At 40.6% G+C, this 19,315-nt stretch overlaps 2 protein-coding genes across 7 annotated transcripts in view; both read right to left on the minus strand.

Moving 5' to 3' along the window:
• Positions 1–11,663, minus strand: part of CDC14B (cell division cycle 14B) — a 104,936-nt gene extending 93,273 nt beyond the window's left edge. For 3 of the 6 annotated variants that reach the window (XM_023242263.2, XM_023242267.2, XM_045043229.1), the window contains exon 1: positions 11,368–11,661. In XM_023242263.2, coding sequence (XP_023098031.1) covers positions 11,368–11,527 — 160 coding nt within the window. In that variant the 5' untranslated portion in view covers positions 11,528–11,661. Of the gene's footprint in view, positions 1–11,367 lie in introns of all 6 variants that reach the window. The other 3 variants (XM_045043228.1, XM_045043231.1, XM_023242265.2) reach the window with 3 other exon arrangements.
• Positions 11,664–14,395: 2,732 nt separating this feature from the next.
• The window catches only part of PRXL2C (peroxiredoxin like 2C), a 35,124-nt gene continuing 30,204 nt past the window's right edge, over positions 14,396–19,315 (minus strand). Inside the window, exon 6 of the mRNA XM_045043237.1 lies at positions 14,396–14,719. Coding sequence (XP_044899172.1) covers positions 14,715–14,719 — 5 coding nt within the window. The 3' untranslated portion in view covers positions 14,396–14,714. The remainder of the gene's footprint in view (positions 14,720–19,315) is intronic.

Below are 19,315 nucleotides of genomic sequence, written 5' to 3' on the forward strand. Positions count from 1 at the left end.
AATCTAAAAAACAAAACAAATGAATAAAGAAACAAAAAGCAAAATCAGACCTGTAAATATAGATAAACTGACAGTTGCCAGAGGCGAGGTGGTGGGGGAATGGGCAAAATGGGTGAAAGGGAGAGGGAGACACAGGCTTCTAGTAACAGAACATATAAGTCACAGGGATGAAAGGCACAGCATAGGGAATAAAGTCAATGGTATTGTAATAGCATTGTATGACAGATGGTAGCTACACTTGTAGTGAGCATAGCATAAGGTATAAAATTATTGAATCACTATGTTGTACACATGAAACAAATATAACATTGTGAGTCAACTATACTTCAATTTAAAAAAGAAAGAAGGGGTGCCTGGCTGGCTCAGTTGGTAGAGCATGCGACTCTCGATCTCAAGATTATGAGTTCAAGCCCCACAATGGACATGGAGCCTACAAAAAGAAAAGAAAAATTAAAAAAAAAATTCCTTTACCATTGTGCCTAGAAATGGTTGTCTTCTGAATCCACACATTTAACCTCTAAAAATGTATTTGATCAAAATAATCTGAATAGGTCCTAATAGATAAAGGATGCTTTAAGGTTATGTTCCTTTTCCTGCTCTCCTAAGACCGATTAAAGTATTAAAAGTATTTTTTTCCTTTTGGAGCACAGTTGTTATTTAACTTAGGTTAACTACCATGTCTTGATGTTTGTTACTGGAAAAATGTAAGAGCACTGACAGGTCTGGGGATAGAGAGGATAGTTCCTCCACACTGGGGTAGAGTCTCTCCCCAGTCCCAGCAATCACACCCTCCCCAAACCACCCCGACAACTGCCACCACAGTAGGGCCAATGGTGCTATCAGCAGGAAGGAGAAAGCAGACTTGTGTTACTGCAATCAAGAACTGTTCTTTAAAAAAAAAAAAAAAAAAAAAGAACAGTCCCTGCTGGCTCTAGAGGGGAAAAGAAGAGAATCTTTTAAAACACAGCTCAAGGGGCACCTGGTGGCTCAGTTGGTTAAATATCCAACTTCCGCTCAGGTCATGACATCACAGTTTGTGAATTCGAGCCCAACATGGGGTTCCGCACTGACGGTGCAGAGCCTGATTGGGTTTCTCTCTCTCTCTCTCTCTCTCTCTCTCTCTCTCTCTCTCTCTCTCTCTGCTCCTCCCCCACTCATGCTTTCTCTCTCAAAACAAACTTAAAAAAAAAAAAGCTGTAAAACACAGCTCAAGCCTCTTCTCATTCATTCAGAGGCATCCATCTTTGAGTGTCCATGACATTCACTGATAAGCCCCTCTATTACTGAATAAAGATAGAGATAGAGACAGAGATATAGAGATAGAGATATATCACCCAGTTCTGTGGGCTCCTGTCACTTGGCAGAGATCTGGGTCAAGTGTGAAATCTCTGCTGCAGTTCTTGCAGCAGCCAGTGCAAGGATGAAACCATAAAATGCACTCAAACATACCCTATGTGAATCTGTGCTTCAAGCCCTTTCAGTCACAATAGTTTAAAATTAGAATATATTAACAGTGAAGTTAAAATCCCAACCTCAATTGTGTTTGCCAGCTAAATTCTAAGCTTTTTTGACAGTTTATTGTCAAAAAGGAAATAAATGAATGTTAAGAGGATTCAGTTTCATGTACAAGGTGCTTCCAACAAGCTATTTGATGACAGGACTACAATAAAAAATTCCAAGAGCAGACTGAGAACAGCTCCCCAAAATGTAAAACCATAATGTTAATTCTGTTATACATTCATGTCAAAGCAATTCTTCCTCAGCACCTATAAAAGACTGTGAAAATCAGAATGCTTTTCAGTACAAGTCACACACACCAAATCTAGTTCCTAAAATATTTGGAAATCTTCATCTTTAGTGCCTTCAATTCAAGAAGCAATACTCCCCTTAAAAGATGTTCTGTAATGGGGCACCTGGGTGGGTCAGTTGGTTAAGCAGCTGACTTTAGCTCAGGTCATGATCTCACAGTTTGTGGGTTCGTGCCCCACATCAGGCTCTGTGCTGACAGCTCAGAGCCTGGAGCCTGCTTCAGATTCTGTGTGTCCCTCTCTCTCTGCCCCTCCCCTGCTTGTGCTCTGTCTCTCCTCTCAAAAATAAATAAACATTAAAATAATTAAAAAAAAAAAGATGTTCTATAATTACTTCTTACCAATAAATAAGGTATTCTTAAAAATAAACAAGACATCTCATTCTAAACTATATCATCTGGGGTGCTCTTGAGATTCAAATTAGAGATACAGAATTAACTGGAATGTAGAACTTTTGCTTTGACTGTGTTTTAGTAGAAATAGGGTTTTCAGTATGTTATTAACTATATCCATTTATATGTCAGTATTCATGTATATAGTGCATTCATATATGTATATGACTATGTACCAAAATTAAGCTTTTTCCACTTGTCACTGTTAAAGTTTGAAACACACACCTACACCCACACCCATGCCCCTACACCCCCACGAGAAAGATACTGTAAGACAGATCGTTTTCACCACACTGGAAAATATAATTTACTTTGTGTAGGAATTATGGAGTGACATTTCCATCACAAAATTCTCTTAAACTGACACTGTGTAAATGAAGAGAACGAAACCACATAATGACGGATTCCCTCATTACCTGTCTTCACTGCGATGATGACGTAATAGTCTATGCCTTCTCAGTCTTTCAGGGATGTTGCTATAAATCTTCACATCTCCTCCTCCCTTCCCCAATAGTACTTGGCTCAATCCCTTGTTCAAGGTAGTTGCTCAATAAATACTAGTTAAATGGATACACTAATTAATTCCACAGCACGATTCATACAAATGAGTATAAATGAGCAAAATGCAGAGAATGATTCAGCTGAGATGGTCCTAAAATGGAGGGTTTTGCAGAATCCAGAGTCTGTAATGATATTATAGCATTATGGATTGGGTATAAAAAGATCAATGTCATAAACTGCAGTGCCAAGAAAGTAATTTTACTTTCAAATTAGAACTTGAAGGAACAATAAACACCATCAACAGTGGGAACAAGATGTTTTTCTTCTGTGAAAACAGTACACTGCTGACCAAATTTTAATAGTATAAAAGTGAACTACCTGAGAAATGAAGTCAGTATGTGATATTGCACACTTAGAATGAATTTGCCCAGCCTGGCTTCCTCAGCTTTTCAGACTCAAAAGACAATAGGACCAAATCTTTGAACTGACTGGTGAATAAAGCACTCTAAGAGAACTGCTCTCTAGAATGTAAATGATACTAAGAATTAAAGGAGCTGAATAAAAGACCAAGAAAATAAAGGCAGAAATTTTTTTAATTGGAAATACATGCATATGGGGCCATTTGGATTTGTTCTTTTGATAACTGGCCTTATGTGAGGAACCTGAAAATGAAATGGAATCAGAATACTTTAGCTTCCCTGTTCCCAAAGTTTAAGTTGGCATTTTCATGAGATTTCCCTCTTGCCAAAAACAGTAAATAAGATATAAGCCTGTCCATTAAGCAAAGAAAGGCCTAGAAAGAACTAAGTAACCTAGCAAAAGAAAAAAATCAAGAATAGCTGTTATAGAGCTCATTCTAAACATCCTTTCAGCAAGTCTACGAATGTGAGATTCAATTAAAACAGAAAAAGTTTAGTAGTACCAAAAATATCCACTATCTAAAACATAGCATTCATAATTAATCTAATACAATAGCAGAGAAACTAATGTCAGCATTACCTATACACAGAAACAACAAAACTTTTCATATAAAGACAAATTTCGACTTAAGTCATAAACATACGTAGGATACTCTATAATTACAGAAAACTTGAATCTGCTACCTAAGACTAAGTTTAAGACAAGCAAACAAGGAAGGGACGGAACCAAGAATGACAACCAACAGGTTAAATCTACAGTTTTAAAATCATCAGAAAGCACTGCAAAGTAGAGTCAATGATCTGAATACCTTTGTTGGAGCAGTATCCATGAAAAGCTAAAGAAAAAAAGAGAAAGAGAGAGAAGGGCGTAAAACTTTCATATAAACTAGAGAATCCAGATGAGACGCACACATTCCAGTTAATTATCCTTGTATTTAGGAAATTAAAATTAATTTTGTTTTGGAAATGTTTTCTAAGGTAATCCCTGTCTATTATGGTAGATCAGCACTTCTAGAAATTAAATGACTAACCTCAGAAGTTAAAAAACAAATAATGTAAAGAAACAATATTTGAAGATTGGTTAGCTCCTGCCGAACCAGTTTGTGTCTCTATATTAACCTCTCCACTTTTTGCCCACAACGCCTGCACCTACTTACCTCACTCATAAAGGTGCCTGTCCTAAGTGAGGAACAGTTTTTGAAATGTTCAGATAAACCAGTCTATACATGCTTTTCATTCAACTTACAGATAATTATGTAAAAGTACTTTTAACGTGAAGTACCTGAGTAAAGGGCTTACTCAGATTAAAAATACTCTGTAGCTAGGACAGAAAGGAAAATAAAATACTGGCTACTAAAATTATTTTGTTCCCAGTGTGGTTAAAAGACGTACAGATAGAATTTCTTATTTATTCTACCTCCCACCCCTTCCAAATAAATCGGGTCTCCATGTCACAAATTGAGCATGGAAAAGCCCACTGAAAACAATTTTGTTTTACTCAAAATAACAACAACAAAGTCCTGTCTGCCTGTAATATGCGCCACCAGGATCAAATCTTTTGGATCTGTGAAATACTCTTTTAGAACGATGCTCTAGGCCACAGTCATGCTTTAAATTAACCACTGTGAAAAGTTTATATTCTATCAGTAAAGAATTTAATATATTAGATTTTCTATAACCTACCTGAGGCTCTCCCATGAGGCCTTTTCATCTTTACAAAGACATTCCCCAATGAGCTTAGCTGCAATTTAATATAATGCAATATACAAACTCTTCAGTGTAATAAAAATACATAACAATAGCCTCAAAAAGGAAGAAACAGCTTTAGTTTTATTCTTCCTCTCACAAGGAATCTTTAAAGAGAAACCATAACGTTTTTCCCAAGACAGAAAAGCTTGTCATCACAGCGCCAAATCTCCACTGCTCTGACAAATTCTGAGCCAGCCTCATCTGGAGCGCTTCTGCCCTGAAGATCATTCTCAGAAGCAGAGAAAGGAACACACTGCATTTTCACTGTGCTGATTCACTGAACCTTTTGTACATGCACACGTATGGAGGAAATGTTTGCTTCTGAGTTTGAAACCCTTCCAACCGCGATGACTGTCTGTCTGCCCTTAGTATCCCTGGCCCACTGCTGGCACACTTGTAATACCAGAGACCATTTAGGGATCCCTGGCTGTCAAGGAGGCACCAAGTCAGGCACTTCACATGCATCTGCTTCAGTTCACCCTCCCAACAACACTGCACTTTTTATTTTCAAACAGAAGAGAATAGAGGCTCCGAAACGTTATTAATAATCCAGCTGTGTTCAGTCTCAGTGAGGGCAGACACTAACTAGCTTTCTCTGGTGTCCTCATGCCTAACCACTACAATTAGCTCTTCAAAAACTCTATGAACAAAGTTTTCCTTCCCCCCAATTTTCAACCACGATACGGTTCCTCTCTATACTAGTTATTCCTCAGACCCTCCAAGTTTTATTTTCTCAATTAACACAGAAAACAAACTCCATGAGAGCAGGGATTATCTTCCTCAGTGACCTATTTTTAGCTCTTGAGAAGCAAAAGGAAACCAAAAAAAAGCCTGGCAGAGTAGGTATTCATTATACATTTGGTTGAATGAATGAAATACCTAGAAAATCTGAGCTGTGATGACAGCCGATTTGAAAAACAGGAGGACCTGAATTGTGTACGTAGTTTACTCCTATTTCCAAATTCACTAGGTAATTATCTAAATTCAACTTCACAGATACTCCTCATGGAACATCTACTATGATATCACCTACTAACCCATGCAGCACAGGACTAAATAGTACATGTTGAACAAATTTATGTACATAACTGCTGAAATAGCTTTATCTGCTAGAAAAAATAAAAGGCAGGTAGTATGGCTTTCCCAAAAAGAAACTGCATAAATTTGGCCAAAATTACTTATCTCCGGTCTTAGCTTCTGAGGGAAAAGTAGACAGTTGTGGTATTTCAAGATGATCTCTTGAAATTCTTTCAAATAATAAAACACCTGTCCTATCAATTCAGAGATCCCCAGAGACTATCTCAGAAACTTCAAGATATGTCATTGCTATGTACTCAGTGCCTTCCTTCCATTCTAAAAATCCACAATGCAGTTTCATTCCAGCTCTCCGCAACAGGAATTGGGGAAATCCATTCCCATTTAAAGAAGTTACAGTTTGCACTGACTGGCAACTCCTGGCATCAGTACCGCCTCTGTCACCTAGTTATTCCGCTTTCCCTTCATCTCTATGCCCAACCATTATGTCCATTGAAGCAGTAACAATGAAACTGGGTTAAGTTTTTGTGTGTAGTGCCCCACTGCCTAAGGAATTAAATTTAAAGCAGATAACTAACATGACACCATCAGAAGTAAAGATGCTGAAGATTTAAACAAGCACATAAATCAAGAAAAAAAAAATTAGCTCATGCACAAATTTCAAAGTATAGAAATAAGGCATAAGAAGAAAAATGAACACTACATACTCTGATGAGCTTCAATTACTGAAACTCAATAATCTACTACATCAGTCTTGAAGAAAAATGAATTTATTTCCTCCTTGAATCAGTGCCCCAGGTAACAGCATTATTTTTTTAATCGAGAAATATATACTTCTATCATTGCAAACAATGAATATGCAAGACTATTTTACATAGTAAGCATTCAACACTTCTTGAATTAATGAATAAATTTTCCCTGCCCAATGTCTAGTGTGAATTTTTTAAATCCTAAAAAGAAAAGAAGCAGGGTAAAGGCAGTGCTGCATCTGTAATTTGATGAGTATCTGATACACGATAATCGGTGCTTTTAAATGACAATCCTGACCTCGACCAGAGCTTCTCCAATAAAATTATTTACTGTTATAGACTCTTAAAAAGGTAGACTATCACGGCAGACATTAAAAACAAAATTTATTTTAAGACAAACCACCAAGAATCGTTTTTAGCTAATAGTTATTACCAATTATTTTTACTAGTCAGAAGTTTAAAAAATAAAAAAATAAAGTAAATCGAAATTCTATACTATTAAATCCTATAAATTATCAAACATAGAGATAATACAGTAGTTTCATAGTCTTTAATATTTTTTCCTATATTAACAAAGAGGAAAGGAGAATGTGCACTGTCATTTATGGTCCTATTTAAGAGATAGGAATATAGAGATCAAAAAGATTCAGACTTCTGACTGTTAGGTTCATCGGAAAATCAAAAACCCATGTCCAACATTTTTCATTTGGTATTTTTCCCATCTTGAGAGATTCTAATTCCAAACCCAACCAAAAACTCTCCTCTCTTCCCTTCTTCCCCAGCTTCCTTAACTGATAACAATTCATTCTGATTAGATCTTTACTCAGTATCTCTTTTGTGTTAATGTATACAATTTACAGTTTTTATGATTTTTTTTTTAATTTTTTTTTAACGTTTATTTATTTTTGACACAGAGAGACAGCATGAACAGGGGAGGGTCAGAGAGAGGGAGACACAGAATCTGAAACAGGCTCCAGGTTCTGAGCTGTCAGCACAGAGCCCGACTCGGGGCTCAAACTCACGGACTGTGAGATCATGACCTGAGCCGAAGTCAGACGCTTAACCGACCGAGCCACCCAGGCGCCCCTAATCTTTTTTTTTAATATGATGCATGGAACCGCACCAGGAATACAGCTCATGTAAAAATCCACATCACTGCAAATGGCAAGAACTGAGTGAATGGTGAGAGGTGGATGGGGTCCATGTGGGAATAAAACCATCAGTCTACTCCTAGGAAATGCCCAGTGTAGCCAAGTGGCTGGCTAGACATACATACATACATACATACATACATACATACATAAATAAATAAGTAGTGACCATATAACAAAGGACTACAGAACAATAATAGGCATTAATCTATGGGAATTTGACTTAACAGATAATAAGTCACAATAAAAATAACAAGGCACTAAAGTAAAAAAAATAATGTATTGAAGGGCAGAGTGGGCACAAGTGATAATGTGCATTAATTTTTACAAACCAATCCCACTGGGAAAGAACTTCATAATCCTATAACAAGTGTTGGCTAGGATGTGGAAGAACTGGTACAATGCTGGTGGGAAATGCTAGTGGTACAGTAGCACTGGGAAAAAGTCTGGCAGTTCCTCAAAAGGTTAAACATGGCGTTACCATGCAACCCAGCACCTCCACTCCTACCTGTATATAGGCAAAGGAACTGAAAACGTCCACGCAAAAACTTGTACATTAATGTTCATAGCAGCATTATTCATAATCACAAAAAAGTCCACCAATGAATAGATAAAACTATATATATTTTGGCTTGGTCTCTTCTCCTTTATTTTGCAGATACAGTCACACACGTAGGTAGACATATACACTGATTTTACTGCTGCCATTTGCAGAAACTGAAAACCTCCCAAAAAAATGATTGTAACCATTATATAAATCACAATTCAGCCATACAATGCAATACCATACAGCCATTAAAAAAAGGACTGTTCTTGTTGATATGGCACAGTTTGTAGAAACTTAAATGTGCATAGAAAAAGAAAATATTACTGGGGAGACCAACTATATATATCTCTTTTGGTAACATTCAACTTGAAAAATGTTAAGGAAACAATGAGGAAAAAACAACTTGGGGAGGATGGGACCAGGTTGCCACTTAGGCTCAAGCCTTCCCTCCAAACCCAGTGTAAAGTAATCTGCACCATGCATCCAAAGTTACTTTAATTTGTCTTGTCCATCACCCTGAAACAGACTGATTCAGTATCATTCTTCCAGGAAGCCAAGACTGTCACTAAGGGACACCTGGAAAAATTCCAGGCAAACTTGACTCCCTTGCTGCCCTTACACTTAAGCAGGATCCTTTCATTATCTGGGCTTGCAATCTAAACAACAGCATTTTGATATTATACAATGCACCAACTCTTTCCTCAATATTCAGCTTGGCAATATTTTCTGAAGTTCAATCACTGTGCTCAGGAAAGCCAGCCACGAAGGAGGAATAAGAGTTACTCCAACGACTTTACTGTCAAAAACTTCTTTTTGATGGAGACAACCTTAAATATTTATCAGTAAGGAGCTGTCTAAGGGTGCCTGGGTGGCTCAGTCAGCTGAGCGTCAGACTTCAGCTCAGGTCATGAGCTCTCAGTTCCTGGGTTCAAGCCCTGTGTCCAGCTCTGTGCTGACAGTTCAGGGCCTGGAACCTGCTTCAGATTCTGTCTCTGTCTCTGTCTCTCTCTCTGCCCCTCCCCTGCTTACACTCTGTCTCTCTCTCTCCCTCAAGAATAAACATTTTAAAAAATACAATAAATAAAATAAGGAGCTGTCTAAACAACTAAAACATATAAATATCTATGTGTGTGTGTGTGTACACACACACACACACTCTTAGGGGCACCTGGCTGGCTCAGAGGATACAGCACAAGACTCTTGAACTGGGGGATGTGAGTTCCGGCTCCATTTTGGGTGTAGAGATTACTTTTAAAAAATGAAATCTTTGAAGAGATATATTTTTAAATCTACATATACTTTATGGCTTTATTTTTTAAAACTTGGTCTACTTTGGCCTAAGCAGTAATTAAAATCAAATGCAGGTTTGCATGTACAGAATAATTGTTCTGCTAAGAAATACTGTAAAGAAAAAACTGCAAAACAATATGTATGCTATCACGCTTGTGTCTGATTAAGAATATATAGGTGTATGCACGCATAGTCTATTTCTGGAAGGATTCACAGGAAACTAGGAACTGCCGTTGCCTCTGGGGAACAAGAGCCGGTGGCTGCAACCAGCTTTTCACTAGAAACTCCCGAGCACCTTCAGAATGAAGAGTGCCTTACTTGCCCTAAAATTAAATGCTATTAAGCAAAGTTCCTTTGAAGAGGTATAAATAAATAACAAAGGCACAAGGAATATGTGGTGTCTTCCCCCACCCCTAGCCCTCCTCGGCGGGGCTATCTCCCGGGGCGTGTACAGCCAGGTGGGACCTGGTTTCAACCTCAGCAAACTGGCTTCACCTCCAACAGTGCCACATGCTACGGTGGACCCGGGCAGGGGTCAGCCGGGGACAGAGCTTAAGGCGACCCCTTGGTCCTCCCGCCATGGTTTCCAAAGGCCACCCATCCAGCGCCGAGAAACCTTCCCCTGTACTCGCAGCTTTGTTTAAAACGGACCTTCAGTTTACAACTGTCCATCAATCTAGAAATCAATGTCTACTAAATTTATGTTTGTCTGAACACTTTCTAAATTAATATTCTGCCCTGTCCAGCTCACCTGGTTTATCAAAGACTCAGGGCGGGAAACAGTTTTTTAAAAATTCCACATGCCAAGCCTTACACATTCCGCGCCACAGAAAACAGACTGCAAACTGCCTCAAAATTGTAGACCGTTATGCTGTTTACAAAGCGTTTTGCACATACATCATCACATGTGATGCCTTCACACGCTTTAGTGTCAATCCTGGCAAACCCAACAGCTACCAAATTGGATATATTAGTCTTCAAGAATTGTAGCATCAGCACTAATAATAAAACAGCTACGAAAGGTCTGCTTTTCTACCTCCTCTGGCTGGCTGCGATTTCTCAAGTGACAACTCTGGGCATTCGGCTCCCAAGCCTTCAACGTGACACAATGCTAGTAGAGGCACGAGAGGGGAGCTAGCCCCAGGAGGCCGGGAGTGCTCGCGTGCACGCCAGGGAGGGGGCGCGGGCCGTGCGGACCCGAGCGCGGACGTGGGAACGCCGCACGAGGCGGGACTCCATTTCTTCCAGAGCAGCAGAGGTTGGGCGAACGCCAAGCAAACAAGGCAGCTGCTCCCGTGCCGGCGCGTTCCGCGCGCTCGGGGAATCCTCTGGGGTGATTCAGAGGTTCAGACTCCTGGGAGGGCCAACCGAGCTTGCAGCCCCGGGAGGTGCTATCAACCCGAACTTAGAAAAAGCCCGAGGCGCCGAGCTGACGCCAGCAATTTAGAAAGGTGACCCTCGGCCCATCTCGCTGGGGTAGGAGTGCAAAACGGATAAAGTTACAGCTCGCAACACACGCAGATGGAAAGTCGGGGTAGGGGGGCGCTCCCAAGGAGCCCGGCTGCTGAAGGGGGTGTGGTCGGCAGGGCTTTTATGGGAGTGGGGGTGGAGGCACGTCAGTCGGGCCCCGGGAGGCGCCTCCACAGACTGGGTGGGTGGGCTAAGACCCCCGCGCGGGGTGCCGCGTGTCTGGGGCGCCCCGCCACGCGCTCGCTCGCCGGCTCACCGGTGATGTCCAGGTACAGGTCGTCCTGCTGGTCCAAGCGGTGCAGTTCCTGCGACGTGGAGCTGCGGCTCTTCTTCACTCCATGCGAGGACGCCGAGCAACGCCGCGAGCAGGGGGGCGCGGCGGCCCAGCTCGGCCGCCGCTCGCTCTTCCGCTTCATGGAGGCGGCCGCGGCCCGTCAGGGGGCCACGACCATGGCCCCGAGCGTCCGCTCGCCCGCCGAGGCCCCCGCCAGCCCCGCGCGCGGGCGCTCGGGGCGGCGGGCGCGGAGCGGCGCTGCAGGGACGGCGGGCGCCGGTCGAGCCCGGCGGGAGGCGGCCGCGCAGGAGGCTGAGAAGGGGCCGGGCCCACCGCGCCTGCCCCGCTCCCTCCTGCGGCCGCCGCGGGACCCGCGCCGCAGCCCTGGCTACAGCGCCTCCTGCCGCCGCCGGCGCCCCCCAGCCCGCCCCCAGGTGCCCGCAGCCCGCTGGCGCGGCTGAGGCGACGGTGCTGCCGCCGGCGGCTGGGGCTGCCCGGGGTAACCGCGCGCGCCCACCGCGGCCGCGGACGCTGCTGCTGAGGCGCGGGAGCACAGCGGGCCGCGGTTCCCGGGGACCCCAGGAGGGCTGTTCCGTGGAGCTTCATTCACAAAAAAGGGCCCACAACCCTCCTCGGGGCCCGCAGACTGGGGCTTTTCATTGGTCAGTGAGACGTGACGTCACGCGGACGGGGCCTTTCTACAGGCAGGTACCCGGTGACGCCATAAAGAAAAGTCTGAGTGGTTCCGCCAATCAAACATAAAAGTGTGCTCGCGACCCTCCGCCTACCCCCAACTTTTGTTTCTTCTGTGTTCTTCCAGTGCCAAGACCCGAGGTCGCCAACTTCCTTTAGTGAGTCACCAAAGCTTTACACAGCCCCACCCTAGTAACTTAACTCCAGTTCTTTGGCATGTATATATTTTTTTAAGTATTTCTGGGTTTTCCCTGTAATTGCGCCAAGTGAAAAGGACTCTTGCCCTGGCTGCTGGCTTGGAAAAAGTATGGACTGATAAAATTGTCCGCCGCTCTAAGGTAAAGTTGGTTTCACAACTTAAGAACTATTTAAATCACCCATACTCTTTATCGACATATGTTGTGCCCAGCATTCAAAAAGACTAAGCCAGGCTTCTGAAGGAGTCGATAAACCTACCGTGGAAACACGATCTACGGTAGGGTTTGCCTCCTAGTTAGTCTTCGCGGAGTCCAGTACCCCCATTTAACTCAGTAATTTTACACACAGTTGCTGAGTTTTTCTTACCTAAGGTGTTGACAGATAAAATGATTGAAGTATTGAATGAAGCAAGTGGCGAATTTAATCCTTGAGCTTTCATCTTGCAAACTGTGGGGTTGTCTCTCTTCTGGGTTAAAATAATGCCTGGTATTTCTGAAACTTAACCAAAACTCGTTTTGGTGGGACTTTAAACAAATTTCCATGGTAACATCTAAGAAGGTGAATAGATTGGAGGGCAGTCTTAAATTTTCATAGCCCCGAGTTTTACATCTTGCAAGCGATTCTTAATTTTTCACCAACGTTTTAACGTTTTATCCTGCAGTTCTGCAATTACTGCCAGCCTCTAGAAGAGGAAGATGAATTTTAGTCAATCCCCCTAGAAGCATCTTAGAAATGCAAATTTTGATGGAGTACCTCCCAGAGGGGCTATTTGACTTCTATTGTTGAAGGCCTTCACCCTTTAGCACTGCTAATTAAGGAGGAAAGGGGGCTGGGGAAAAAGATGGTTCTGCATCACTGACTCAGCTGAACAGTCTGGAACTACAGATCAGCCACTTAGACCAGAAGCTTAGTAATCATGTTCTTTCCTCCCTGTTTCCCCTAAGGAGCTCAGTGAAGGCCTTAAATTAAAAATGGTCCACCTGTTTGTCTGCAGGGGCAGCAATAAAGCAAAAGACTTGGAAGCTTCTAGAATGCTATGCAAATGAGTCCACGTTAAGCAGAGACCTATCCTCCCAGGTCCTCTACTTTGAGTAGAAAAAGGAGGCCTTACTGGCCTTAGGAAAGTAGTGGAAAGGCCACCTTTTCCCAGATCATCTGAGATTTTGCTAGAGTCTTTTCTTTTGTTTATTGAGGTATAATTGACATATAACGTTACATTAGTTTCAGGTGTACAACATAAGGATTTGATATTTGTATATAGTGCAAAATAATCACCACAGCAAGTCTAGTTAACATCCAAGTAGGTCTTGTTTTGAACAGATAGATACTACATGGGAGTTGTTTTCTTGGCTCCCTAGAATTAAAGAAATTCAAGTACCCTATGACATTCTATTTATTTGAGGGTGGCTTATCTAAATGTCAAACTAAGACTGAAGTGCCAGGAAGTTCACTTACATCAGTTCATTTTCTTTCAACTACAAATTTAGTGTTTAGACTGGAAATTCTAACAAAATGCATATGATTCCAATAAATGAGGGAAAAATATAATAAGTACAGATAATTACACTGTTTATGCATTTTCACATTTTACAAACAGAATTTTATGCTTTTGTTAGTATAACATTGTTAAGAAAGTATATAATTACAGTTTGTAAATTTGCAGAAATGTCTCACATTCTTGGGAATAGGAAATCCATACACTAAGTACACACACTGAAATTATTTTATTTTTTTAACGTTTATTTTTGAGAGAGAGCACAAGCGGGGTAGGGCCAGAGAGAGGGGAGGATACAAAATCCAAAGTAGGCTGCAGGTTCTGAGCTATTAGCACAGAGCCCGATTCAGGGCTCAAACTCACCAACTCTTGCAAACTGTGGGGTTGTCTCTCTTTCTTGACCTGAGGCAAAGTCTGACACTTAACCTTGCTCTCACACATCGAAATTTTAAACCCTGTTTATATTTTCTTTTTAGGTCATGTTTAGGTAGTGACAGAAAAGTGGTCTTTCTATGATATTTGTTTTCATGTGTGGCACTTCTCTTGAGTAATTTGACTCTTTACTGACATTTAATAAGCTAATCTCTAAGCTCTGAGAAATTGGCCATAAGAAATGTAGTTCAGTTTGCTTGGTTGATTGGTTAGTTTATTGTTCACTGTTTGACCATTGATCATAAAATTTTAGAGCTTGAAAGCACTTTAGACAATATTTGGTCCAAGTCTGCCATTTCACAGTGAGGACATGGGAACCCACAGAAGTGACAGTGCAGGGCCGGAGTGGATACTGAAACATTCTTCAAGATTCCAGTTGTCTTTCCTTGACTTGTCTGAGCTTAGAAAACAGATGCATCTGGTTATAATCTTCAGCATTATGGGCAGCACAGTGAAAAGCAAAAGAACTAGGGAAGAAGTTCTCCAAAATATTCCTTTGTCCTAGGTAGATTCACCCTGAAAAGAATACAATTATAGAAGATTTTTTTAGATGTATATTTTAGTTAAGTCATACTCTGAAAATTTGAAATCTTACCCTAAAATTAGTAGAAACTGGTCCATAGATACATTACATTACAATTTCAAAGGATAGAAGACCTGGCTGTCTCAGTCCCTAGAGCATGATGTGACCTTTGATTTCAGGGTTGTAAATTGGAGTTCCATGTTGGATGTAGAGAGCACTTAAAAATACATATTTTTTAAAAAATGTTTATTTCGGGGCGCCTGGGTGGCTCAGTCGGTTGGGCGTCCAACTTCAGCTCAGGTCACGATCTCGCGGTCCGTGAGTTCGAGCCCTGCGTGGGGCTCTGGGCTGATGGCTCAGAGCCTGGAGCCTGCTTCCAATTCTGTGTCTCCCTCTCTCTTTGCCCCTCCCCCGTTCATGCTCTGTCTCTCTCTGTCTCAAAAATAAATAAATGTTAAAAAAAAATTTTTTTTTTAAAAAGTTTATTTATTTTGAGAGAGAGCCAGGGAGGTGCAAAGAGGGAGAGGGAGAGAGAGAGAATCAGAAGCAGGCTCGGTGCTGTCAGCATAGAGCCCAGCGCAGGGCTCAATCCCACAAACTGTGAATCAGGACCCAAGCCAAAATCAAGAGTGAGTCCCTCAATGACTGAGCCATCTAGGTACTACTAAATGTAAAATCCTAAAAAAAAAAACTTTTTTTCAAATGACAGTAAGTTTCAATTTCAAATAATAAGTGAATTACAGCTTTAATTATGTCAAGATAAGTAATTTTCTTTAAGGTCAAATTTCCATAAAGCTAAAGGGTTTAGGTGGCAGGTATATGGGAAAATAGACACTGAAGTCTTCACTAGCATATTTAAAAAGACTGGTTTAGTGGAACCTGACTGAGTCCGTAGAGCATGCGATTCTTGATCTTGGGGTTGTAAATTCAATCCGCATGTTGGGTGTAGAGATCACTTAAAAATAAAATCTTGAAAATAAATAAAATTTAAAAATAAAATGTTTTTTTTAATTTATTTATTTTTGAAAGACAGAGAGCATGAGCAGGGGAGGGGCAGAGAGAGAAAGGGAGAGAGAGAGAATCCCAAGCAGGCTTCATGCTGTCAGCATAGAGCACAGTGTGGGGGCTTGATCCTACCAACTGTGAGATCATGACCTGAGCTGAAACCAAGAATCAGACATTTAACCGAATGAACCACTCAGGTGCCCCTAAAATAAAATCTTAAAAAAAAAAGTTGATTTTATTTCATTGGATATTTTGGTAATCTCAGCATTAATCTGAAATCCTCCATATTCCTGACCCTGAGACTGAAAATCTCTTAGAATTGTAAAAAGGGGAGAAAATGAATATTTAGAAAGCTACTACCACATGCTGGACACAGTGCTAGGGGTTTAGATGCCCTGTTAGATATTATTGTTTTTATTTTGTGGGTGAAGAATCCCTCATTTGACAGGGCAAAGCAGTTATCCCAGGTCCTGCAGTGAGTTTGGTTTGAAAACCCAGGGCTGTTTCTTGGGGCCAACACCATTCTTCACAGGTTGAGGACAGAGTTTGGAGGGATCTTTCCTTGCAGGTAGGTTTTGAAATAACCTGTAAAGTTGTATAAATGTCATACATTTTTATTAAATTTGGGGACCTCAGACCACATGCTACCATTACAGATTTTTAAAACAATATTCCTGATGTTAATTTGTTTTTTTATTATGTACACTTCCTCCCACACAATAACAACAGCGACAACAATAATAATAATGTCATGCTGGCGTGGAAGAGGCTAGAGAATGGTGAGAATTCTGGTTATATTGAGTCTTGAGATCAGAGAACGACTAAGGATGCTTTTACCCCAAAGACTAGGCCTGTGCCTAGGGCACTGACTGAGCAGTACCCAGCTCATTGTCTCTCTCGCTTTACCTTTTGAAAAATGCTAGCATGCATTTGACAGACTGTCAGATGTTTAATGTATCAGTGGAGTAGAATTTAGTAATCTTGAGAGAAATGGAAAAGAATGCATGAAGATCAGCACATCCATGCTCTCCTTGGCTAAATGTTTCTCCCAGGATGAATGAATATACATGCTCATCCTCACCAGTGGCTTCTAAAATCTGGGTCTTACTTTGTGATAGGGTCTTTTTACCTCAAAGATTCTTGAGGTATTTTTCTTTTTCTTTGTTTTTATCCCAAATGAGCAAATAATGCATGTACATGTTATTGTATTTTTAAAAAACGTAAATAAAAAGCAGAAATACATACATAGTTGTATATATAAAATTCTTCTTCACCCTTATACCCCAATCCTACCCTACACCTTTAATAGTCTGTATTTAGATTTGAAAGAATTTTTAATAAATTGTTTCATAGTGTGCATATTGTTCTATGAACTGTTTTTTTTTCTTTTTTACTTAATACTGCATCCTGAACATTTTCCTTGTCTTTATAGCCAACTCCATTGGCTCTAATGGCTGCATAGATTTCCCTTGTATGTTTTCCATAATTTATTTTCCTATGGATGGACACTTAGGTTGTAGTGGGGGGTATTATTACAAACAGCTCTGCATTGAATATCCTAACATATGTATATCCACAGGAGGTGGATGAATCGAAGAGTGACCACCTTTTAAATTTTGATAGACACCAATAATATTTTAGAGTACTTTTTTCTGCACATCCTTGAGATCACTAGATATAATCAATATTTTTAAGTTTGAAATAAAAAGTAACAGCTTACTGTAATTTTCACTGCATTTCTCTCATCACTAGTAAAGCTGAACATATTATAAAGTGCTCAGTATATTTTCTAAGAATTTGTTATTCATGTTGTTTGCTCATGTCTCCATTTGTTTTCATTTTCTTTTAGATTGGTAAGAGTTGATTATATATTATAGATATCAGCTGTTCAGTCTTATTGATATTACTTAATCTTTGTCATATTGCTCTGTTCATGTTGCTGCACAAGTTGTATGTGTTTTAATGTCTGATCAATTTTACCAGTCCTTTTTTTTTTTTAAGATTTTGTCATTTAAGTAATCTCTCCACCAACATGGTATTCGATCTCATGACCCCAAGATCAAGAGTTGCATGCTCCGCTGAACCAGCCAGGTGCCCCTTACCAGTCCTTTTTTTAAGGTTTCTAAGTATTGTACCTTATTTTTTGTGTCCCAATATTTTTAAAGTATTCTTTATTTTCTATTTCTTTTAGAGATGTTACTATATTTAGCTCTTTAATCCACCTGGAGTTTATTTGGAGGATATAGGATAAGGTAGGGATCTATTCTTTCCCAACACTTTTTTATCACATAGCACATCTTTTTCCCATTAATTTGAAATGCTACCCATAAATATTTACAGTTCTCATATATACTATGGCCTGATTCTAGTCTCCTTTCTTTTTTTATTTGAGAGAGAGAGCACGCACACACATGCATAGGCACACACAGAGAGTGGGGAAGGGCAGAGAGAGAAGGAGAGAGAAAATCCCAAGCAGGCTCTGTGCTGTCAGCACTGAGATCATGACCCAAGCCAACACCTAGAGTCAGATAGATGCTTGACCAACTGAGCCACCCAGTCGCCCCGAGATTGTGTGCTTCTTGATGAACACAGCATCACCAATAAAATAGGAGAAAAATAGTTACCCTGAATCCAATCAAGTCTTGAGATCTGAGTTCAGCTTACAGGACATATAAGGGGGAGGAGGGAACAAATTAAATGACTTCTAAGAAAACAGTGTAACATGTGAGACTTTCTACAAAGTCTGTCTCTTAAACAGGTAAATGTCATGGGAAAAAAACTGAGGTCAAGTGGATGAGAAGATGTGTGGTAAATGAAAAGAACCTTAAGAGCCATAAAACCAAATGCAATGCATAGTGTCTGGTCTGAACAAACCAGCTATAAATGACATGTTTTGGATAACTGGTGATATTTGAATATGGACTGGGCATTAGGTGATATTAAGGAAATATTGTTAAATGTTTGGGGTATGATAATAATGCAATGATGTAGAAGAATGGACTTATTCTAGTACTGTGGACTGAATCGTGCCCCACCCCTTCCCAGCCCAATTTATATGTTGAAGCCCTAACCTCTAATGCGATGGTCTTTGGGGATGGGGCCTTTGGGAGATAATTAGGTTTAGATAAGGTCAAGAGGGTGTGGCCTTCATATTTTGATTATCACTCATATAAGAAGTAGAAAAGAGATGGCTCTCTGTGCACCATATGAGGACACAGTTAGAAGGTGGCCATCTGCAAGCCAGGAAACAGAGTCCTCACAAGGAACCAAATCAGCCAGCGCCTTGATCTTAGACTTTCCAGGCTCCAGAACTGTGGAAAATAAATGTCTGTTGTTTAAACCACCCAGTCTCGGGGTGCCTGGCAGTCTCAGTCAGTAGAGCATGTGACTCTTGATCTCAGGGTTGTAAGTTTGAGCCCCACATTGGATGATTACTTAAAAATAAAATCTTTAAAAAAAAAAACCTCAAAAAACCACCCAATCTATAATACTTTGTTATAGCAGCTCAAGTCAACTGATAACTGAAGAATTTATGGATAAAGTATTTGAGTATAAAGATTTAAAATGGTCTAGTAAGGAGGCAC

This window comes from Felis catus, chromosome D4 (genome assembly GCF_018350175.1).
Source record: "Felis catus isolate Fca126 chromosome D4, F.catus_Fca126_mat1.0, whole genome shotgun sequence".
Lineage (NCBI taxonomy): Eukaryota > Metazoa > Chordata > Mammalia > Carnivora > Felidae > Felis > Felis catus.